Consider the following 23,881-nt stretch of genomic DNA (forward strand, 5'->3'; position numbering starts at 1 on the left):
GACCTAAAACCATAAAAACCCTAGAAGAAAACCTCGGCATTACCATTCAGGACATAGGCATGGGCAAGGACTTCATGTCTAAAACACCAAAAGCAATGGCAACAAAAGCCAAAATTGACAAATGGGATCTAATTAAACTAAAGAGCTTCTGTACAGCAAAAGAAACTACCATCAGAGTGAACAGGCAACCTACAAAATGGGAGAAAATTTTCACAACCTACTCATCTGACAAAGGGCTAATATCCAGAATCTACAATGAACTTAAACAAATTTACAAGAAAAAGACAAACAACCCCATCAAAAAGTGGGCAAAGGACGTGAACAGACACTTCTCAAAAGAAGACATTTATGCAGCCAAAAAACACATGAAAAAATGCTCATCATCACTGGCCATCAGAGAAATGCAAATCAAACCCACAATGAGATACCATCTCACACCAGTTAGAATGGCAATCATTAAAAAGTCAGGAAACAACAGGTGCTGGAGAGGATGTGGAGAAACAGGAACACTTTTACACTGTTGGTGGGACTGTAAACTAGTTCAACCATTGTGGAAGTCAGTGTGGCGATTCCTCAGGGATCTAGAACTAGAAATACCATTTGACCCAGCCATCCCATTACGGGGTATATACCCAAAGGATTATAAATCATGCTGCTATAAAGACACATGCACACGTATGTTTATTGCGGCATTATTCACAATAGCAAAGACTTGGAACCAACCCAAATGTCCAACAATGATAGACTGGATTAAGAAAATGTGGCACATATACACCATGGAATACTATGCAGCCATAAAAAATGATGAGTTCATGTCCTTTGTAGGGACATGGATGAAATTGGAAATCATCATTCTCAGTAAACTATCGCAAGAGCAAAAAACCAAACACCGCATATTCTCACTCATAGATGGGAATTGAACAATGAGATCACATGGACACAGGAAGGGGAACATCACACTCTGGGGACTGTTGTGGGGTGGGGGGAGGGGGGAGGGATAGCTTTGGGAGATATACCTAATGCTAGATGACGAGTTAGTGGGTGCAGCGTACCAGCATGGCTCATGTATACATATGTAACTAACCTGCACAATGTGCACATGTACCCTAAAACTTAAAGTATAATAATAATAATAATAAAAGAACATATTCTAGTAAAATTACTGAACTTTTTTAAGGAGTAAAAAAGAAATCTTTGGTCTTCTAGGCAAAAAAAAAATATATGATTATAAGGGAAAGGAAATTAAATTATCAAGACTGTTAAACAGCAACACTTTCTGCCAGAAAAAAAAAAATAGAGTAGCATATTTAAGGTACTTAAGGAAAGAAAATGTGAGCCATGGATTTTATATCCAGTTAATGCTGATCTTCAAATATAAAAAGCACAGACAACTATTATCCACATGAAAGACCTCAAGAAATATTATTCCTCTGAGTACTTCCTAAGGAATAAACTAGAGAATGAGCTTCAGACAACCAAAATGACCACAGAAACATTGCATAAATACTGGTGGCCTTGACCATTAGTGGTTGCTGACAGCAAAAAGAAGTAAACATCAGTTACTCTGTGTTCCCTGAGTAAATAATACAACACCACTTTTTATGTTACCCAAATCATCATACGTGAGTCTAATTGAGCCGTCAGATTCAGCTGATTATTAGCATAAAACACATATTTGCAAGAAAAATATAATAAACTCCATCATAAGCATGCAATCAGCACATCCAGAATTTGGAAACATTATAGGTCAAATAGAGTTGGTTCTTAATCAGATTTATTCTAAGGAAAACAAAAGGATAGAGGAGAAATATTTAAATTAAAAGAGACTTAACAGACATATCAAGATTAAAAGGAGCAAAATTAAACTGTAATTTGTAATTTCTAGAGCTACACACATGGGTTTTAACCTAAAGGAAAACAGAGATGTCACTGGTATCAAAGTCAGGATAGTGATTACTTTTGAAGAGATGAAAGGGTTTAACATTGGGAGGGGCACATGAAGGTGTTTCTGGGGTGGCTGATACAGTTCTGTGTCTTGATCTGGTTACTAGGGTGTTTGCCTTATAAAAATTCACTAACTTTGCCTCTGACTTGTGTGGTTTTCTGTATTGGTGTTTTACTTTATAATAGAAAGGTAAAAGTAAAATAAAATTTTATAAAAAATAAACTAAGCACTAATAACTTGTACAAACTATCTCTGTTTTCTCGTCAGTAAAATATGGATAATTTTACCTCTTACACTTTTGTTTCTGTTAGTGCCTATCCCATAGTATGCTATCAAAAAATATTTCTCCCCTTTCCCTCCACACAAGTACATAGTTTTTTAATGCGATAAAGCATATTATTCTTGAGCCAGCAGAAACCAATAGAATAGAAACAAAGTATTGTAGAAGTAAATAAAATGCCATCATCCAATCTTTCCTCTTGTCAACTACTATATCCATGAGGAATACTATCATTTAAGAGAAAAAATGCAAAAGCCCCAATTTTTGTATAATCTTCACTCTATTGGCCTACATGCAACAATTTAAATGCAGGCCTACTACTATATAACAAAATACCAGAACATTTCCATTTATTTGGTTATTTCTCTTCTCTATAAATGTCCATTCAAAACTTCTTTAATGAGCACTTTTTATAAACTTCTTTGTTTTGTTTTTCTTTGCTTTGAATAAATTGGCCAGCAAAATAGAATAGAATGTGTTCCTTTAGTTTGTAATTGACTTTCTAGTTCAGACTTTTCTTATTTGTTCAATTTTATGGTATTATAAATGCAAATGAACTGGCAGCAAAATCACCTTGGAATCGATCCTAACCCAATATCTCAAGGTCTGAAAACAAAAAGTATTCTGGAACCTATGAGAATATTTTAATAAGGTAAAATAAAACCAACCTTGCTAAAAATGTTTATGCTGTGAATGCTTCCTTCGTTCATAAGAAATAATTTTCATCACCGTATCCACTTGGTTACGGTGGAAATTCTATGATAAGTTTCAGTCAAGAGACCATTTAAAGAGAAACACACATCACCATGTCCTGAGGAGAGCTGTGTGAATAAATGTCTTCAAATGTGAAGAGGACAAGCAACATTTTGTTTATTTTGTTTTGGTTTTTTTTTGATAGCATACTAGCATCTTTTATTCAGAGCAATGTTGACGTCCTCTCAAATGTCTGACTCATTTGGAAAAAAAAATTCGTACACCAATGAGAAGGATAGGCAGGAAGAGGACTGAGTTGCAAGTACCAGCATTTTATTTTCTACCTCTCCCTTTAAAAAATAAAATAAAATAGGCAATGTGAACAAGGTAATGAGGTGTGAACTAAAAATGACTTTTAAATGTTTCATCACTAACAAACACAGGAAAAATTCTGATTTATTTCCACCATTTCTCATGATCCTTGATATATATCTGCTTCCTTTCCTGATATAGTGATGACAATATTTAAGAGACATGGGTTTGGGAGAAAATTTCCAAAATTGGAAACAATTCTATTTCCAATATGCAGTTATTTCTATAACACATGTGCTATTGGAAGGAAAGGAAGGAAGAAAGGGAGGGAGGGGGGGAGGGAGGAAGGAAGGAAGGAAGGAAGGAAGGAATAAAAAAGGGAAGGAGAGAGGGAGGAAGGAGGGAGGGAGGGAAGAAAAGGAATATAAAAGGTAAAATTTTTAAAGTCAAATTTTTTAAATGACATGATTTAATTTTGGCCCCATACTTAAAAAGCTGAAATTATGTCACCCATTAAAACAAAATATATTTCAACCCTGGAAGCATAGATCATATTTTGTATCCAACTTCAAAGTTATTATTGCCAGTTGGCGGTTACCAGGAACTAATCTGGAATGAACCAGCAGCTCTGGTTCTGAGGATATGTCACAAACACTTTTGTTATGGCAATACCTCTTCTTAAAGAGGTGAAGAAGGAGCTCCTAAGATTTTGCAGGAAACCCTGGATGCTAATATAAAGCCATTGCCTGAATTTATCCCATCCTGTCAAATGATCTTTGGGGCTACTACTTTAGCTCCAAATTGTGCCTGAAATGCTTAATATGCACCAAACACATGTATATTGAATGAGAGATCTGATCCCCTTCATATCTGTAACTCAAATGTAATTTCTATCACTGCGAGTTTATGAGTTGTGAGTTTATAAATTGAAAAGAGATGATATACCATCTTCTTTATAAGAACAAAATTAATAGATAGGAACAGTTGAAAATAGCAGAGTCCAGGAAGAAAATAAACTTGACTAGGGATTATCTGTGTGTGGGAAATATGGCTGAGACATCAATTACATGTTCCCTGATTGCCTATTCTTAGATCTGTAACTCCTGTAGGATAAGATCTGTACCTTATGCTTCTTATAGCTTCAGTAATTAGGAGAGTGCCTTGTTGCTAATCGGCATTAAGTATCTAACAATTCCACAGTCATCTCCTTGATTTCTATAGCGACACATTATAGCTCTACCACAGAATATATGACTTTAAATTTCATTTATCTGCTCACTTTGTGTATATCCCTACTGAATTTGGGTACAACTATTCAAGTCAAAAACTGTGTCTATTCATTTTTCCATACCCAAATCTAAAGCAATACTTGCTCATAAATTTTGTTTAAATTAATAAATACAGCTGATATGGCTGGATACACTCAGATGATAGTCCTTCCTCACCATGCTATGTGTATCTCTGCAAAGGAATACACATGAAAGCATAACAGTAGCTATGCTCTCCTGCAAGAAACATCCACTTGAACATACATGTATAAATCCACATATACGAATTCACAAATACAGATGTGTGTGTGTGTGCACATATGGGCGTTAAGTGACTAAATACACCTCTATTATTCATACTGAATAACACATTCATTTGACTGTGTCTTTAAGGCTCATCAGTTTGGCATATTGCATGACTATTTTCTCAAAGTATTATTCAGACTACAAGAGAATCTGGTGAAAGAAAAAAGCACAGGAATTCATTATTCATTATCCTAGTGGGCCACGCCCCATTCCTGATCCTAGGAGCAACCCAATGATGTCATAGTTATTGTCTTACGTCATACTAGTTGAAACAGTGGTTACCACCACCAGGAAGAGAATTATTTTAAAGGGTCCTTTTAACTGAAATCTCCTTTGGATTAAGATGTGCTACATGAGCTCAAACTAATTGGAAAGGTGGCAGGATAATGGCATTGATAGCCAGTGGATATGGGCTCCTTGGGCCCCACTGGCCATTTGATGGCATCCCAAAGGCAATCACAAGGTAAGAAAGATTTTCTATGTACTGTTGAAGCAAGTCAGGATTGAAATTTATAAACAACACATTTGGAGTATTTTTAAAATGTAATTCTTACCCCTCTGTTTTCCGTTGCTGTGTGGATAAAATATAGAGAAATGAATATTGCTGAAAGTAATAAATCTTAGCATACAACTTTCCTATATTAAAATTCTTCAATGGGTCCTCATGCCTGCAGGAAATATTCAAATACCATGTTCTCGTATACCAGGTTCTCCATGATCTTGCCCCTGCTGTCTTTTCCCAACTTATTTTTCATGCCATTCCACCCAAACCTAATTCTGTCTCAAACTACACACAGTTACTTAACTGTACCATGATATTTCATACTTTTGTGTCCTTGTAGGTACTATTGCCTTTCTCTATAATATCCCTGTTATGCTCTCTGCTAAGCAAAATTTTATTCAGCTTTTGTGAGTCCTACTGTGAGTCTCTATCCTCCAAGATAAGTGGATTATTCCCTTTTGTGCCAGCATCCTACTTGTGTCATGCTACTATTATGAAAGCATTAATATAGTCAATAATTATTTGTTTATATACCTAGTGACTAGTTCATGTGCTCCTTGAAGGCAGTAACTGTATTTGATATAGCAGCAGTTGCCATTTATTGTGTTAGTACTACATGCCATGCACTGTGATTGGACATCCATGATTTTATGCCTTTTTAATCCCTCTTATTGGAGAGGATAGAGGTATAAACAAATAATGCACATAAAGTACAGTATATGCAGTAGAACAGAGAAGGCACTGTACTGCATCTGAAGCTTACAAAAGGCTTCTAGGAAAAAGAGTTTTGCTTGATGGAACAAACTGTGATATTAACAAAAGGCTTCCCAATGCAACCCAGACTGACTCCTATATCTCTAAAGCCCTCAGAAACCATCTTTAGCCATGTTGGTGTATCATTGGGATTATTTGTCTTTAAATGATTCTGTCATTGGTGTTAGGCATCTTTGTACTCTTTCTCTCCTGTCAAATTATAAAATTGTGAGGCAGCAATCACTTTTCTCAGTACTTTTAAACACCCCGCTGTGGCTAGTATTCAAAATACCATTGACAAATTTAAGAATAAAGTTGAAATAATAATAACATCATCATTTTCATGTAACTTTAAAATTTATAAGATTCTAACAAAATATCAACTCTTCGTATCCTTGCAATAATCTTTGGCAATATGGGTATTTCCCCCAATTTTTCTAAATGAAGTACACACAGAGTGCTTAAGTGACTTGTCCAGAGTCATATAATTAATAAGGGATATGTGGGTGAGTAGTCATATGATTAATAAATGGCAGGTGGTAATTAATAAATGGTAGGTAGTAATAAATTAACTAAGTTTGCAAACACCTGGTCCAGCTAATATCAATTGCTGCCCTTAATGTGATAAATACACTGATATAAATTTATGTATGCTATCTCATTTAACATTACAATAACTCTAGGACATAAAGACTATTACCCCTATTTTACAGATGAGAAAATTGAACATTACAGAGTTTAACTTGCCCAAGGTCAAAAGTAAATAAGCGGTAGAACAGGCACACTAACCAAGTTCTTACTCCAGAAGAATTCAGGTTCTTAGCCACTACACCACAGAATAATGGGAGTCCAAGTGCTGAATGAGATTGGTTTCTTCACTCAACAATTTATAATCCGTTTGGGAGATGAGAACGAAATAGAAATGAAAAATTAGCACACAAAAAATTACTAACTGATGATGGCTTCTGAGATCTCTATCTTTGGAATTCTCTAATTTCAGTAATGAATTTGTTTTATTTATCCTGCTTGGGATAAATAATCAAAGACGTGTCTTTGATTAACTCAGGATGTTTTCCAGTCTTAAATATTGGCTTGTCTCTAGTCTCTCTATTCTTTTTTTCCAGCAGTCATATTAAAAGCTTATGGATCTTTACATGTTATCCTTCCCATCCCTTAACCCCTTTTTAAGAACTGGTTTTCTCTATCACACTGTGTTGTATTATTTCCTCTTAATATTTACAAATTTTCTCTTCAACTGTGTTTATTTTATTATTATTTTTTGAGACAGAGTCTTGCTCTGTTGCCCAGGCTGGAGTGCAGTGGCATGATCTCAGCTCACTGCAACCTCTGCCTCCTGGGTTCAGGCGATTCTCATGCCTCAGCCTCCCAAGTAGCTGGGATTAAATGCATGCCCCACCACACCTGGCTAATTTTTGTATTTTTGATAGAGATGGGGTTTCACTATGTTGGCCAGGCTAGTCTCGAACTCCTGACCTCAACTGATCCTCCCACCTTCGCCCCCCAAAGTGCTGGGATTACAGGTATAAACCACCGTGCCCGGCCAACTGTGTTTAATATGCTATTTAATCCACCCATTTGGCTTACTACTTTTTTCCTTGCTCATTATATCTTTTAAAACAATCACATTAGGAAATAATTTATATGCAACAAAGAGAAAGTATAATTTATTTTTATACAAAATTTTTAAAATTTACATGCAATAAAATGAATGCAAGTATACAGCTTGATGAGTTTTAATAATTGTATTCACATGGGTGACCATTACCCTAAAGTTTCCTCCAGCCTGGCTGCAGTCTATCCACCCTCTATCACTAGCACAAGGCAACCACTTATCTACTTTCTGTCATAATAGATCGGGGTGTGCTTTTTTTCTATTCAAGAGTTTCTTATAAATGGAATCAAACCATATGGTTCTTTCATCATAATGAGTTTTTTAAAGATTTATTTATGTTGCATATATCAGTTTTGATTTTTCTTGATGCTAAGTAGTATCCATTGTGTGAATATCCCACAATTTGTATCAATTGACATGTTAATAGACATTTGGGTTGTTTCAAGTTTTCTGTCATTATTAATAAAGCTACCATGAACATTTGTGAGCAATTGTTGTGGACATATGTTTTCATTTTTCTTGGGTAGATACATAGGAGTGGAATTGCTGGTTGTATTGTAAATATGCATTTAACTGTTGAAGAAACTATAAAACTGTCTTCCAAAAGGGTGTACCATTTTTCATTCTCACAAGTATTAGAACTCCAGTAGCTCCACATTCTTACCACCAATTGGTATTGTCTGACAATTTAATATTAATCATTATGGTGGTAGGTATTGTGGCAGGTAAAATAATGCTCCCACCCTTCTCACCCACCCCCACAAAAAAAGGTGCTCACATCCCATCTCTGGAACCTGTAAATATATTACCTACATGGCAAAAGGAACTTGATAGATGTGATTAAAGTTAAGGACCTACTTTAACATGGGGAGATTATCCTGAATTATCCAGTGGGGCCCACATGCATCCCTAAAAGTGGAAAACCTTTCCTGGCTGTGGTCATAGAGAGATGTGATAAGAGAAGAAGGACCTGTGAGATGGCAATAATGAAAAGAACTTGGGCCACTGTTGCTGGCTTTGAAGATGGAGGAAAGAGGCCATCAGTGAAGGAGTGTGGATGGCCTGTAACAGCTGAAAATGGCAAGGAAACCGATTCTATTCTAGAGCATCCAGAAAAAAGTAAAGCCCTCTTGGTATCTTGATTTTAACTCAGTGAGATTCATTGCAGACTTCTGATCTACAAAACTGTAAGACAATAAATTTAAGTTTTAGGCCACTAAGTTTGTTACCATTTGTTACTGCAGCAATAGAAAACTAATATAGGTGTATAACAGTGTATTTCACTGTGGTTAAATTTCCAGTTCCATGATAACTAATAAAGTTGAGTCACTATGTGCTTATTAGCTAGCGATGTATCTCCTTTTATGACATTTTTGTAAATTAATTGCTCATTTTTAGTTAGGTCATTTAGATTTTTTTTTGACTTGTAATAGTTCTCTTTATATCATGAATACAATTATTTTGTCATATAGATTTATGGCAAATACTTTCAGTCTGTGACTTACCATTTCATTTCTTAATGGTGTCTTTCAAAGGGAAGTTTTAAATTTTGGTGATAGACCTTCCTTCTCTTAAGTTTTCTAAATTGTTTTATGATTAAAGCAAAATGATAACACTGATATAGTTCTAAATGTACATAAAGGAAATGTTAAAGATAATTTTATTAAAAATGGAAGAGAGTAAACTGACAAAGGGAGATGCAGTTTCTACACTTCATTCAATCCAATGAAATGTAAATTTCAGTAGATCTTTGTGGTGACAGAATAATTCTAGATACTGATTGAGGTAGTGGTTACAGGAATTTACACACATGATAAAATGGCATAGAATTATATACATACATTGTACTGATATCAGTTTTTGGGTTTCTGATTACAATACATTTATGGAAGATGTAACTACTGGGTGAAACTAGGTGAAGGTACCTAGATATCTCTGCACCGTTTCTGCAACTTTCTGTGAATTTAAAAAAGTTTTAAGAAATTATCTGAAAAGTTAACTGAACCATAAGTGAGTCATTCTCTTTCTATTCTTTATTTTTTATTCTCTTCTATTAATCTATGTATATCTATATCCTTATGCCAATACACATTGAATTGACTAATAAAGTTATAGTAGGTCTTTTAATCATGAAGCCTTTCAAATTTGTTCTTCAAAATTGTGTAAACTCTTAGAGGTCCTTTGCATTTTCATATAAAATAATCAACCTGTCAATTTGTAAAAAAAAATTGCTAGTATTTGATTGGAGTTATATAGAATCTATAGATAAATTTGAGTAAAATTGATGTTCTAATAATATTGAATCATTCAATCTATAGACATGACACACTTTTCCATTTTCCTAGGGCATCTTTAATTTCTCTTAGTGCTGTTTCATGGTTTTCAGTGCATAGTCTTGAACAAATTTTGGTAGATTTATCCCTACATATTTATTGCTCTCTGGTGGTATTATCAATGGTGTTTATAAATTTTATTTTTCAATTTTTCATTGCTAGTATAAGTCAATGCAATTGATTCTTGTAGTAACTTTATACTCTATGATATTACTAATTATTAGGTCTAGTAGCTTTTTATTTGTAAATCAAAATAGTTTTACTTTTCCTTTCCAATCTATATGGTTTTTCAAACACCACTGATAATATCACCTGAAAACAATAAATACGTAGGGATAATTCTACCAAAATTATTCAAATAAATGGAAAGACATCCCTTGTTTATAGATTGGAAGACTTCATATTGTTAAAAAAAAAATCCATACTAGCCAAAGCAATTTACATATTCAACGCTATCTCTATCAAAATACATTGACATTCTTTTAATAGAAATATTAAAAAAAAACCCTGAAGTCCATATGGAACCACAAAGAACTCCAAAAAGCCAAAATGATCTTGAGAAAGAAGAAGAAAGATTGAGGCATTACACTTCCTGATTTCAAAATATATTACAAAGCTATGGTAATTAAAACAGTATTATACTGGCATGAAAAAGACAGATAGATCAATGAAACAGAATAGAGAACCCAGAAGTAAACCCATATAAGTATGCTTTAGTAGGGTGAAGAAGTCACTTTCTATTCTTAGATTGCTAATAGTTTTTTAAAATCATGAATTCCATTATATTAATTTTCTGCTTCTGTTGAGATGACCATATGATTTTTTACCTTTATATTATTAATATGTGTCTTTGTTCATATGTGCTGCTATAAAGGAATATCTGAGATTATGTAATTTATAAAGAAAGTTTATTTGGCTCATTGTTCTTCAGGCTGTACAAGAAGTAGGGGGCCAGTATCTGCTTCTGGTGAGGGCTTCAGGCTGCTTCCATTCAAGATGGACGGGGAAAGGGAGCCAGCATGTGCAGTGATCACATGGCAAGATAGGAGGCAAGAGGTGGGGGAGGTGCTAGGCTCTTTTTGTCAACCAGCTCTCACAGGAACTAACAGAGCAAGAACTCACTAATTACCACAAGGACAGTATAAAGTCATCCATGAGGGATCTGTCTGCATCACCCAAACATCTCCCATTAGGCCCTGTCTCCAACATTGGAGATCAAACTTTAACATAAGGTTTGGAGGGTCAAGTATGCAAACTATATAGCAATATGGCAAATTAATTATTGGATTTTCATGTATTAAACCAACCTTGCATTCCTGGGATAAACCCCATTTGGTCATAGCATTCTTTTTATGTATGCTGGTTTGATTTGCTAATATTTTGTTAAAGAGTTTTGCACATATGTTCACTAAGGATATTTGTAGCTCTTATTTTGTAATACCATTTTCTAATTTTGATATCAGGATAATGCTGACCTTTTAAAATTAATTGGTAGATATGCTTTCATTTTATATTTTCAGAAAGTATCTAAATTGACATTATCTTAATTACTTGCTTGGTAGAATGCATAAGTGAACCTATTTGTGTCTGAAGTGTATTTTGTGGGAAATATTGTCATTAGGTATTCAATGTCTTTAAGAGATAAAGAGCTTTAACATTTTCTCTTTGTTCTTGTCGCCATCTTAATAAATATCATTCAAGGTATTTGCTTATTTCATTTAAGTCATTAAATTTATTAGTATAAAGTTGTTCATAATTTTCAAATTATCATTTTTATACCTGTAGAATCTGAATGATGTCCCTTCTTTCATTTCAGATATTAGTAATTTGTCCTCTTTATCTACTTACCTGTTGATATCTCTGTGCTCAGTTTATCAGTCTGGCAAAAATATAAATTAAAAATGGACAAAAAATTTGAAGAGAATTCAAAAATGGTATAGAAATGGTAATTAAACATATGAAAATATGCTCATACCATTAATAATCAGGGAAATTCAATTAAAATCAAGTGAGATAGCCCTGCACACTTATTAGAATGATGAGAGTAAACAGACAAATTTAAAAAAAAAACAAAATACCAAGTGCTGGAAAGGATGTGACTAAATCTGAACTCATACATTGTTGGTAGAAATGCAGAACGGCATTCATTTTGGAAAACAGTTTGGTGGTTTTGTACAGTCATTCATATATTTACCATACAACTAAGTAAACCTATTCTTAGATAACTGAACAGGAGTAAAGAAAACTAACTAACACAAAAATCTGTATGTAAATTTTTTTAGTAGCTTTATTCATAGTTGCCAAAAGCTAGAAGCAACTCAAATGTCTTTCAACTGGTGAATGAATAAACTATGGTACATTCATACCATGGAATAGTACTTAACAATAAAAAAAAAACAGGACCGAAAAACAACATGGATTGTCTTCAAATGCATTGTGCTAAATGAAAGAAACTAGATTCAAAAGGCTACAGCGCCTATCATTACATTCAGATGACGTTCTGGAAAAGGCAAAATTATAGGAACAGAAAATGGATCAGTATTTACCAGAGCCTGGGGTTGTGGGGATAAGGCGACTCCAAAGGATACAAAGGAATTTTAGAGGATGACAGAACTGCTCTATGATTGTGCAGGTAATTATATGACTTAAGAGTTTTTCAAAACTTAGAGAACTGTAGGCCAAGAAGAATGCATTTTATTGTTTTTAAATTATAGTGCAATTTAAATAAAGCATCATGCTGTATTTAATCTGCCACAATTTTTCACTCAGTATCATGTTTCTAATATTCATCCATGTCATATGTAAAGTTCTAGTTCATCAACTTTCTCTGCTGCATATTATTGTATTGTGTGAATATTTCAAATGTATTCATTCATTCTCCTGCAAAAGTATTTTGTTATTGTCTTTCCGTTTTTCATTTTCTACTAAGCTCAATACTTTTCCAATGATTTTGGAACAATTTTATGAAGTATAGAACTAGGAGTAGAATTGCTGAGATTTAGAGTATGTGCCTATTCAACTTTACAAAATAATCTGACATTTTATTCCCTTGTTTGGCCCCGCCCACATCCTGCTGATTGGTGTTACAGAGTGCTGATTGGTGCATTTACAATCCTTTAGCTAGACACAGGGCGCTGATTGGTGCGTTTTTACAGAGTGCTGATTGGTGCGTTTACAATCCTTTAGCTAGACACAGAGCACTGATTGGTGCGTTTGTACAGAGTGCTGATTGGTGCATTTACAATCCTTTAGCTAGACCCAGAGTGCTGATTGGTGCATTTACAACCCTCTAGCTAGACAGAAAAGTTCTCCAAGTCCCCACCCGACCCAGAAGTCCAGCTGGGTTCACCTCTCACTAATGATGCTGTTTGCTTGTCTGTTTAAAATGCTGACAGCTAGATCTCCTCATTGTAAAGTAACATTTCTTTTCCTTTAGAATTATAAAGAAATATGCAGGGTAAAACTTTGCCTCACTTTAAATTATTTTAAAGTAAATTAATAGGGCTTATTTGAATCCATTATTTATTGGTGCTTGCAAAATAGTAACTATCATTATTTTTCTCCATTCCTACCAGGTATTTTCTGTTAAGAAGAGCTTTTCCTTGTTAAAAGGAGGTGAAATCTGGTTTATTTCCAAAAGCATTAGATTAAATCCTTCTTTCTTTTAATTACCAGCTTTCAGAGTAAAGATCTGATGTAGTAGTTGCCTCCAATGGAAGTGGGGTTCTTTTTTCCCTGTTTTTCTATGTTGTTGAGTATCATTATGGATTTCATTTTTTAATTTATTTAATGTCTTAAATCAATCCCAGTAATTCCATTTGATTCCCAAATTGCCTCAAATTCACCAGTGTCCTTTTTACATAATCTTATCTTCTTAGTCTCTGACTATGTCCTTACTGTCAAGCATAAAATGTTCCAGGCTCATCTTGTACTTTTCCTGCCACAGACAGACAGCTTATCTAGTTCAGTCCCAGTTTCAGCTATCTATTTATTGCTCTGGTTTCCAGCTCTCTCTTTCTTTCTGGTCTCTGGGCATTTTCTTTAGGTTTTTTTTTGTTGTTGTTGTTGCTATTGTTTTTTCAAGCTCAGCTTTGCATTTTTTCAACATCAAAATTTTTATTCAGTGACAACTATGGGCTGAATGCAAAAGTGAACGAAATGAGTTCTCTGAGCTCAAGGAGCTAACTTACATTCCAAAAATCCTTGTTATATTATCTATGCATTTTAATATATATTTTGGTCTTCCAATTTTACATATTGTGAAGATTTTAAAGTAATCTAGCCTGCTATATTACCATTAAAGGTGTTATAAATGATAATTTGTAAAATTTTACATTAGTTTGCAGAATTAATATTTAGAAAAACAAAAAACAGGAAGTCCAATGAGGAAGGAATTGCAGTACTCTAGGTATAAAGTGATTAGACTATTGGTAAAAGTAAGAATGTAGAAAAAAACTGGACTACCTGAATATCTTGAAGGAAGAAAAGATAGAATTTTGTAGCACTTTAGTAAGAGGGCATGATACAGAGGAAGGAGTCAAAATTAGCTGCAAATTTTCTTCCCTTTCAGAATGAAAGAATGACTATAACATCTACAGAAATAGTGTAGCTGGTGTGAATGGGTGGGAAGATAAAAATATATTTTGTTGGGTAAGGACTGTATTTCTATATTTAATATACCATGCAGTGCCTTAACATGGTGTTTTACACATAACGGATAATCAATAATTGCATCAATGTACTACATTTGAAAAAAGCAGCAGAGCAACTACGTGCACGTCTCAAAGCAACTGGGAAAACAGGACTAGAAGACAGTGAATAAGTGACAAGATTATAGGTGAGCAGGGGGAGTAGAGGTGCTTTCTTTGCATCCCTAGAGCCTGGTTTGGTGTTTGGCACACAGCCAGCCCTCAATTCACATTTATCAAATAAATGAACCTATATCATTTGCATAGACGTAATAGCTGAACCCATGGGAATAGATCTTAAACCAGAGAACATGCAGTTAAAAAAGAACCCTTCTTTCCTATGCCCTGCACTGCTAACAATTGCCTGCCTCAGAAGAAGCAATTCTAAACATACCTTGAGTTCAGGATAATTGGTGGAGTTGGAATTTCAGGAACTGTTTTTTGTTGTTGTTGTTTGTTTGTTTGTTTTGGTTGGGGGAGATGTATTCTAGATTTAAGACATCAAAGTGACAGACTTGCCGCCTTCAAAGTTGATATTAGTTATATCCATTTTGTACAACGGTCAGATTATCTCCACAAGTTAGAGCTTGTAAGTGCAATCAGGGCCATTCAGGCCCCCAAATAGAAACCTCCCTTATTAGCTGGACTGCTCTATAGCATTCGCTAACTAAAAGGTTATCGGATTCCCCTCTCTCCTTTCAAGCTGACCTGACAGCCCTTTCTATTCCCATCCTCAAGGGGGCGGTGACTACGGAGCCACTCCTTATACACGGACGCTCAAATCTGCACCAAAACTTCCCTGCTCGGCTCCCCGGTGCGTCAAACTCTGAGGCCAGCGCCTCAGACTGAGCCTGCGCATACAAGAGGTGCAGAGCAAGCGCATGCGTCATGACGGCCCGGCTTAGGCGACTCTGGGCGGGTCTGGGCCGCTCCAGTGTTTTGGGGCACAGAAGCTGTGGGAGGAGCTGGAGGCTTCACCGTGGTAACCACAGCGCCGCTGCTGCCCCGCCTTGCAGGCCTCAGGACTGTCATCGCCTCTGGGTGTGAGGGTACTTTGGCCACCGTCCCCGGAAATAACCGCGCCTGCCTCTCAAGATACCCCATCCTCCCCACGCCGCTGCCGCTGCCGCCATGCAAGGGGAGGACGCCAGATACCTCAAAAGGTGACGACTCCCCAAGGCTCTGTCCTACCCTCCTTGCCAGGGCCCTGAAGATGTTCTTGGGTTGGCTGTGAGATGTCACTGGGCAACGCTAGTTTAGCAGACGGGATGGGAAGCAGGGAGAGAAGTCACCGAAAGGAGAGGGAAAAGGTGAAGTGGAGAAAAAAGGAGAGCTCTGGGGGGGGGGGGGGGGTTTCAAGGTCCTTTGACCTGACTCGGCGGAGCCCTGACAGCATTGAAAGATGGTTTCTTCGCTACATCACCTTATTCCAGGGGGAGAGGGAGGTAGGGCAAGGTAAACCGCGTCTTTTGTTTTTTTTTTTTCGCCTCTTCCCAGACTCTCCATTTTCCCATAATAGATAAATCCCATGAGAGCCTGGGAATAAAGTCTGGTGCATCCGCCCTCAGGCCTCAGTTTGGGGTTCATTGCCATGGGCTTTTGAAATGATGAAGGGGAAAGAAGTGGTGGATTCTACTTTTTGGAAGGCTGAATTGAGATGTTGATTTCCAGTCTCTTTCTGCTTTCCGCATCCATGTCATCCATTTGACTCCCATGTATACAACATAATTTTTGTAGGACATTTAGTAATTATTAAGAGGTTTGTTCAGAAGTTTGATGACAATAAAATAGGCCATAATTTCTTTTAAATATAGTATCAGTTACTCAAAAAAATTGTAGTCTGTTGGGATTATTTGGGTGCTGGCAAATACTCAGATCATTCCTGATTTGGAAAAAAAAAGATACCTCCCACTGAACCAAGAGTAAGCAGTGATCCAATAGAAAAAAATTTTAATTCAGTACTGATTCCGTAAATACCCTGGAAAAGTCGCATGTATTCCTTTGGGCACGGTTTCCTCATCTGAAAATGGGACAGGCGTTACCTTCTGAGAGATACAAGGACGAAAGATGAAATACTTTTAAAAAATAAAACATGAATGTAAGGTGGTGGTATTATTTCAAGTCATAATACACTTGTAGTGAATATTTTTATTCTGGCTTGGCTGAGCTCTCATCATCACAGAAAGATCTTCCAAGTGTTAGTAGACTCATAAAAGGGATTCAAACAATTGTATAATAAATAAATCAACTCTATTGTCCTGGCAAGACAGGCATATATTGACTGTCTTTTTTATTTTATGTAAATATATCTGAAACTGGCAAATAGCCAGACTTTGTCAGTAAAAATTTTTAAATGAATATATAAGCCTACATCAGTGTTTATTTCCTCACTGAATTTTACTTAACGTTGGTTTTTAAAATACCTTCGTTAAAAATTTTGTGACAGAAGAAAATAAATTGTCTTTTAACTTTAAATCAAAATTGTTCCGGAACAAAGAGCCACTGTTATACCATTAGCTGATTTTCATGTAATATATTTGTGTCAGAGGTAGTTTTTCTTAACATTATCGTACCAGTATGGACACTCAGGCATACTGTGACTTATAATTCTCAACCTATTGTTTGCTTTTAAATACATACTATCTAGAGTTCCAAAATTAAAACCAAGCCAGTCAATGTAATGTTTGAAGTAAAATGAGATTAGAATCTGAAAAGGTTGAAAAATACATTTCTCAATTTCATCTAATTTTTACTATAAATAATAAAAAGTTTGAATTGTCTGTTTTCAGACTAGAAGTATACAGGAGACATGTATTTATACAGGCCTGATGGAAAACATTTGTGATGTCTGATAGAACCTTCCATTTTAATTATTGTTTTTTGACCATGATTACATATATTCTTTAACAATATTTTTACTTTTATATTTTGTTTTTAACAAGACAGCAGATAGCAGTATATTTTCAGTCCCTTCCTACCTGAGTAATTCCATATTTTGGTCTTACAAAAATAATTTTTTTTGAATCCCTATGTGTTTTGGTGTTTGATTCTTACATGCCCTTCCTTTATCTGGAACTTGCCCTGTTCTTTGCCCCGCTAATTCCTCATCTTTCCTGTTGTGACATAAATACCACTTTTTCCAGAAAGCTTTCCTGAACTTCCCTTTCCCACCTCACAATCCAGGTCAGGTATACCTGTTAGGGTCTCATGATACTTAATACCTTGTTTTTCCCTAAACTTACTACTTTATATTTCCTTCTGGTTTATAAAGTTCATAAAGGTAAGGTGCTATGTGTCTATCTTACTTCCCATTGTATTCCCAGCACTCAGCAAGGTGCCTGAAACATAGATTATTAAGTAAAGTCAGAATAAGACTAGAAAGAAATATGAGCCAAATCATATGGGACTTAAGCGCTTTAGTAAAGAGTTGAGACTTTATTTTGAGTGCATTGGTGAACTATTGAAGGATATTAAAAGTGAACAACATTTGTTCATTCATTTAATAGTTGAGATTCTACTGTGTAAAAGTCATTAAGCCAAGTGATAAAACATTTGGTAAATGAAACATAAATATATTCCCTGCCTTCATGGAATTTACACTCTAGCAAGTAATACAGACTTTAAAATATACTGATATTTATTGTATTTATGCGTGCTATATGAAAAAAGTGTGTGGCTTTTGTGTCAAGCATTTCTCACATAGTATATCAAGGTCCATCTGTGTTGTAGCATGTATCAGTACTTCATTCCTTTATATAGCTGCATAATATTTGCTGTGGTTTGGATATAGTTTGTTTCCACCAAAGCTCGTGTTAAAACTTGGTCCCCCATTGTGGCAGTGTTGGGAACTGGAGCCTGGGAGGTGTTTCAGTTTTGGGGGTGGATCCCTCATGAATGGCTTGGTGCTGTTCTTGCTGGAGTGAGTGAATTCTTGCTCTAGTGAGACTGGATTAGTTCTCTTGGGAATGGATTAGTTCCCTCTAGAGTTGGTTGTTATAAAGCCAGGAAGACCCTTGGGTATTCTCTTTTCTCACTTCCCCTTTGACCTTGTCCACTGTGTTATAATGAAGCACAAAAGCCCTCACTGGAAGCCAGAGTCATGCCCTTGAACTTCCCAGCCTGCAGAACTGTAAGCTAAATAAACCCCTTTTCCTTATAAATTACCTAGTCTCAGGTATTGTGTTATAGCAACATAAAATTGACTAATTCAGTATTCCATTTTATGGATATACCACATTTTGTTTATTTATTGCTCATCTGGTGGTGGACATTTGGGTTGTTTCTACCTATTGGCTATTGGGAATAAAGCTGCTGTGAACATTACTGTACAAGTTTTTGTTTGAACACTTGTTTTCTATCTTTTGGTGTATACCTAGGCCTGGAACTGCCAGACCATATGGTAATTCTATGTTTAATTCATTGAGGAACCACTGAAGTGTTTTCCCTAGTGACTGCACCATTTTACACTCCCACCAGCAATGTATAAGAATTCAGTTTTCCATATCCTCACTAACACCTGTTATTTTCTGTTCTGTAATTATTACTATACTAGTGGATATCAAATGGTATCTTATTTTGGTATTGATTTGCCTTTCCCTAATTACTAATGACATTGAGCTTTTCATGTGCTTCTTGGCCATTTGTCTTTACTCTTTGGGAAAAGGAGTTCTTTGTAATAGAACCTGGTCAGATACATGATTTACAGATACTTTGTCCCATTCTGTGGGTTTTCTTTGCACTATCTTGGTATGTAAAACTTTCATATGCAAACATTTTTAATTTTGGTGAAGTCTAATTTATTCTTTTGTTGCTCATGCTTTTGGCATCATTATTTAAGAAACCACTGCTAAATCCAAGGTCATGAAGGTTTGTCCCTCTGTTTTCTTCTAAGAGTTTTACAGTTTTAGCTCTTACATTTAATATCCTTGATCCATCTTGAGTTAGTTATTGTCTATGGTATATGGCAAGGGTCCATCTTCATTCTTTTATATGTGACTATCTAGTTGTTCTGACATCATTTGTCAGAACAAATGTCAGAAAAGAACAATTGACTGTTCTTTTCCTCCATGAATGGTTTGGGCAATTTTTTTGAAAATTAAATGACCAAAAATGTTGGGGTTTATTCCTGCACTCTCAATTATATTTCACTGATCTATCTGTCCGTGTGCTAGTACCTCACTGTTTTGATTACTGAAGCTTTGTAGTGAGTTTTGAAATCCAGAAGTGTGAGTCCTCCAACTTTGTTGTTTTTCAAGGTTGTTTCAGCTATTTAGGGTTCCTTGTATTTCCATTTGAATTTTAGGGTTGGCTTTTTCATTTCTGCAAAAAAAGCTATTGAAACTTTGGGAATATAATGAATCTATAGATCACTTTGGGGAATATTGCTATCTTAACAATATTAAGTCCTTCAGTCCATGAACATGTGATTTCTTTTCATTTAGTTCATATTAATTTCTTTCAGCAACTTTTTGTTTTCAGTATACAGTTGTTCCTTGGTTACATCTACTCCTGAGTATTTTATTCTTTTTGATGCTATTGGAAATGAAGTTTTCTAAATTTCCTTTTCATATTTTTCAGCTCCAATATGTAGAAAAACAGTGGATTTTTTGGTGTGTTCTGATCTATTCTCCAACTTTGCTGAATTTATTAGCTCTAGCCAGTTTTTTGTGCCACTTTTAGAATTTTCTATATATAAGATTATGTCTTCTGCAGATAGAAATAATTTTACTTCTTCTTTTTCAATCTGGATGCCTTTTTATTTTTTTTTCCCCATGCCTCATTGCTCTGGCTAGAATTTCCAGTACTATGTTGAATAGAAGTCAGGAAAGTGGATAAACATTCTTGTCTTGTTCCTGATCTTAGGGGGAAAGCTTTCATTCTTTCACCATTGAGTATGATATTGGCCGTAGATTTTTCATATATGCCCTTTATTATGTTAAGGGACTTTTCTTCTATTCCTAATTTATCAAGTACTTTTATCATGAAAAGATGTTGGGTTTTGTCAGATGCTTTTTTCTGCATCGATTGAGATAATCATGTACTTTTTTTCTTCATTCCATTAATGTGGTGTATTGTATTGAAATGCCCATGTGGCCATGTTGCGTGGTCCTTTTAATATGCTCCTGGATTCTGTTTGCTAGTATTTTGAGGATTTTCACATCGACATTCATAAAGGGTATTGGTCTAAAGGTTTTCCTGTAGTGTCTTTGTCTTGCTTTGGTATCAGCGTAATGGTGGCCTCATGGAACGAATTAGGAAGTGTTTCCTCTACTGTTATATCTTTTGGAAGAGTTTGAGGGGTATTTATGTTAATTTGTCTTTAAATGCTTGGTAGAATTCACCAGTGAAGCCATCTGGTACTGGACTTGTTGAAAGGTTTATGATTACTGATTCAATCACCTTACTTCTAATTCTGTTCAGATTTTCTGTGTCTTTTGAGTCAGTTTTGGTAGTTTGTGTGTTTCTAGGAATTATTCTTTTTCATGTAGGTTATCCAATTTGTTGGTGTTCATATTATTCTCTTGTAATTTTTTAATCATCAAAAGAGCAGCAGTAATGTCCCACTTTCATTTCTGATTTTAGTAATTTGAGTCTCTTCTTTTCTTTTTTAGTCAGTCTAACTAAAAGTTTTCCAAAAATGTTTGTTGATCTTTTCAAAGAACTAACCTTTGGTTTCATTTTCTCTATTCTTTTTCTAGTCTCTATTGCTGCTTTTTATTATTTCCTTCTGCTAGCTTGGGGTTTTGTTTGCTCTTCTTTTTCTAGCCCCTTAAGGTGTAAAATTAGGTTATTAATTCAAAATCTTTTATTTATTTTTTTAAATAGAGCGTCAGTATAGAGTGTCTTATTGTGGATCTGTTTGAGTTTATCTTTGAATTTCATTGAGCTTCTTGGATGTGTAAGTTTGTCTTTGGTCTAATTTGGGAAGTTTTTGACTGTTTTTTCTCCCAGTATTCTCTATGTTTCTTTCTTCCTCTCCTTTCATACCCTCATTATGCATATGTTGGTATACTAGATGGTGTTCCATAAGTCTCTTAGGTTCTGTTTCTTTTTCTTCATTCTGTTTTCTTTCTGTGCCTCAAAATGGACAGTTTCATTTGACATATCTTCAAGTTTGCTGATTCTTTTCTCTCTCTGCTCAGATCTGCTGTTAAAAACCCTGTAGTGATTTTTTTATTTCAGTTATTGTACTTTTCAGCTCTAGTGTTTTTATTTGGATCCTTATGATAATACATTTTTAAACTATTTATGTGTTGAGACATTATGTTTCTCCTTTTTCTTAGTTAGGTTTCTTTTTGCTCTTTGGACATATTTAAGACAGTTGATTTAAAGTCTTTGATAAGTCCAGTGTTTGTGCTGTAGCATGGACAGTTTCTGTTAATTTTTTTTATTCTGAGAATGAGAATGAGTTTCTTGTTTCTTTGCATGTTTCATTTTTTTTTTCTTGAAAACTGGGTATTTTGAATATTATGATATCCAAAGGAAAAAAAGAAAAGAAAAAAATACTCTTCAGATCTTTGTAGGTTGACTCAGTGTTTGGATATGCCTTCAACACTTAGCCAGGCAATTTACAATTTTACCTTAGCCTTCATTTGCTGCTTGCACAGAGCCTAAAGACCAGCCAGAGGTAAAAGCTTATGATCTTCCCAGGTTTTTTCTGGGTATGTATTCTGCCCTGAGCATGCTCATGGATTTCTAGATTTCTCTTTATATGCAATAGCTTTTCAAAGCATCTATTCCCCCAAAATGTCTGACTCCCTGGACTTTCCTCTTGGGCTTTCAGCGTGTGTTTTGTTTGACCCAACTATTACTATTTATCCCAGGGGCCAGCAGCTTGTATGCTTGGCTTTCACTGATTTCAGTGACTGCATAGCTGCACTATCCTGATAAGAGTTTAAAATTAGTCAAAACAAAGGAAAGCCCCTTGCAGCCGACCTCAAAGGAAACTTCAGTCAGTTGCAAAACAATCAGACAAAATTCCTTGGGAGCAAGGTCCACTTGACTCCTCTAGAACCAAGTATTAACAGTGGGAACGTGGGCTGCCATCTTGAAGACTGCCACTGTGCTTGAGAGTGGGGTGGATGTCTAGGGTAAGTGAAAAGACCATAATGATCGCCTACCTTGTTTCTGTAACCTTTCTTCTGATTAAACATTCACTTGGTTGCTGTAAACCTTTGACTGTCTTCCAGAGTTCTGATGAGGTTGATTGTGATAGTTTTTTTTTTGCCAAGTTTTTAGTGCTTCTGGGGAGTGCCAGCCTCTAGAGGTCCCTACTCTGCCGTTTTCACTGATGTCACTTAGCCATTATCTTTTCATATATTGCTCTGTCCCCATCTCTCTCACCTTTTTTCTGGGACTTCAAGTACATATGCTAGACCTACTCAGTATGCATTGCTGAATTATACTTTTGCTTGTGTTTTACATCTTTTTGTCTCTATGTTTTATTCTGGGTGTTTTCTTCTGACTTATATTTTATGCCATAAATTATCTCCTTACCTGTATCCCTGTAAGCAGAGCCTAGACAAGAGTTACATCACCTAGGTGATCAGTGCAGAGATATGTGACAAGGCCCCTTTAAGCAGAGCCTAGACAATAGTTATATCACCTGAGTGATCAGTGCAGAGATCTGTCACAATGCCCCTTTAGCAGATTAGATAATCTGCTATTAAACCTATTTATTTATTATTATTCTTAATTTTGGTTATTGTATTTTTAACTCTAGAAATTAAAAAAATATTATCTAGTTTTTTTCTGAAGATGACTATTCTTTGAGTATCATATATAGGAATATAAATGTATAAATAATCATTTGAGGCTCAGGATGATGTTCTCTTTTTCCAGAGAAGATTATATTTTGTTTATGTTAGTAAGGATTACTGAAAATTTAGGGTCACCTTAATTAGTTCTCAGAGATTCAACTACATTAAACTGGGCTTTTTAGTCTTGTTGGTGACCGATTTGCATCTGTTTCACAGTTACTCCTAGGAGGTAGTCCTCCTGTTTCAAGCTTAAAGCTTGGAGCTTTACCAGAGCCACTGCTGTTTAGTGCACTCTAGAATCCAGTTTTTGTGTCTCTAGCCTCATGTGATTATTAAAAGATTCTCAACCTCTCAGCCCTCTCTTTTCAGTTAGCAGATACCTCTAGGGAAAAGTAGCCTCAAATTCAAG

The 23,881-nt window shown here is 35.4% G+C and overlaps 1 protein-coding gene across 4 annotated transcripts in view; it reads left to right on the forward strand.

The window, feature by feature from the left end:
* Positions 1-5,087: 5,087 nt before the first annotated feature.
* Positions 5,088-23,881, forward strand: part of KIFAP3 (kinesin associated protein 3) — a 164,095-nt gene continuing 145,301 nt past the window's right edge. For 2 of the 4 annotated variants that reach the window (XM_008978294.4, XM_008978295.4), the window contains exon 1: positions 15,535-15,876. In XM_008978294.4, the coding sequence (XP_008976542.1) occupies positions 15,845-15,876 (32 nt within the window). In that variant the 5' untranslated portion in view covers positions 15,535-15,844. Of the gene's footprint in view, positions 5,268-15,451; positions 15,877-23,881 lie in introns of those variants that run through there. The other 2 variants (XM_003824636.6, XM_063604008.1) reach the window with 2 other exon arrangements.

The sequence above is a fragment of the Pan paniscus genome, chromosome 1 (assembly GCF_029289425.2).
Source record: "Pan paniscus chromosome 1, NHGRI_mPanPan1-v2.0_pri, whole genome shotgun sequence".
Classification (NCBI taxonomy): Eukaryota; Metazoa; Chordata; class Mammalia; order Primates; family Hominidae; genus Pan; species Pan paniscus.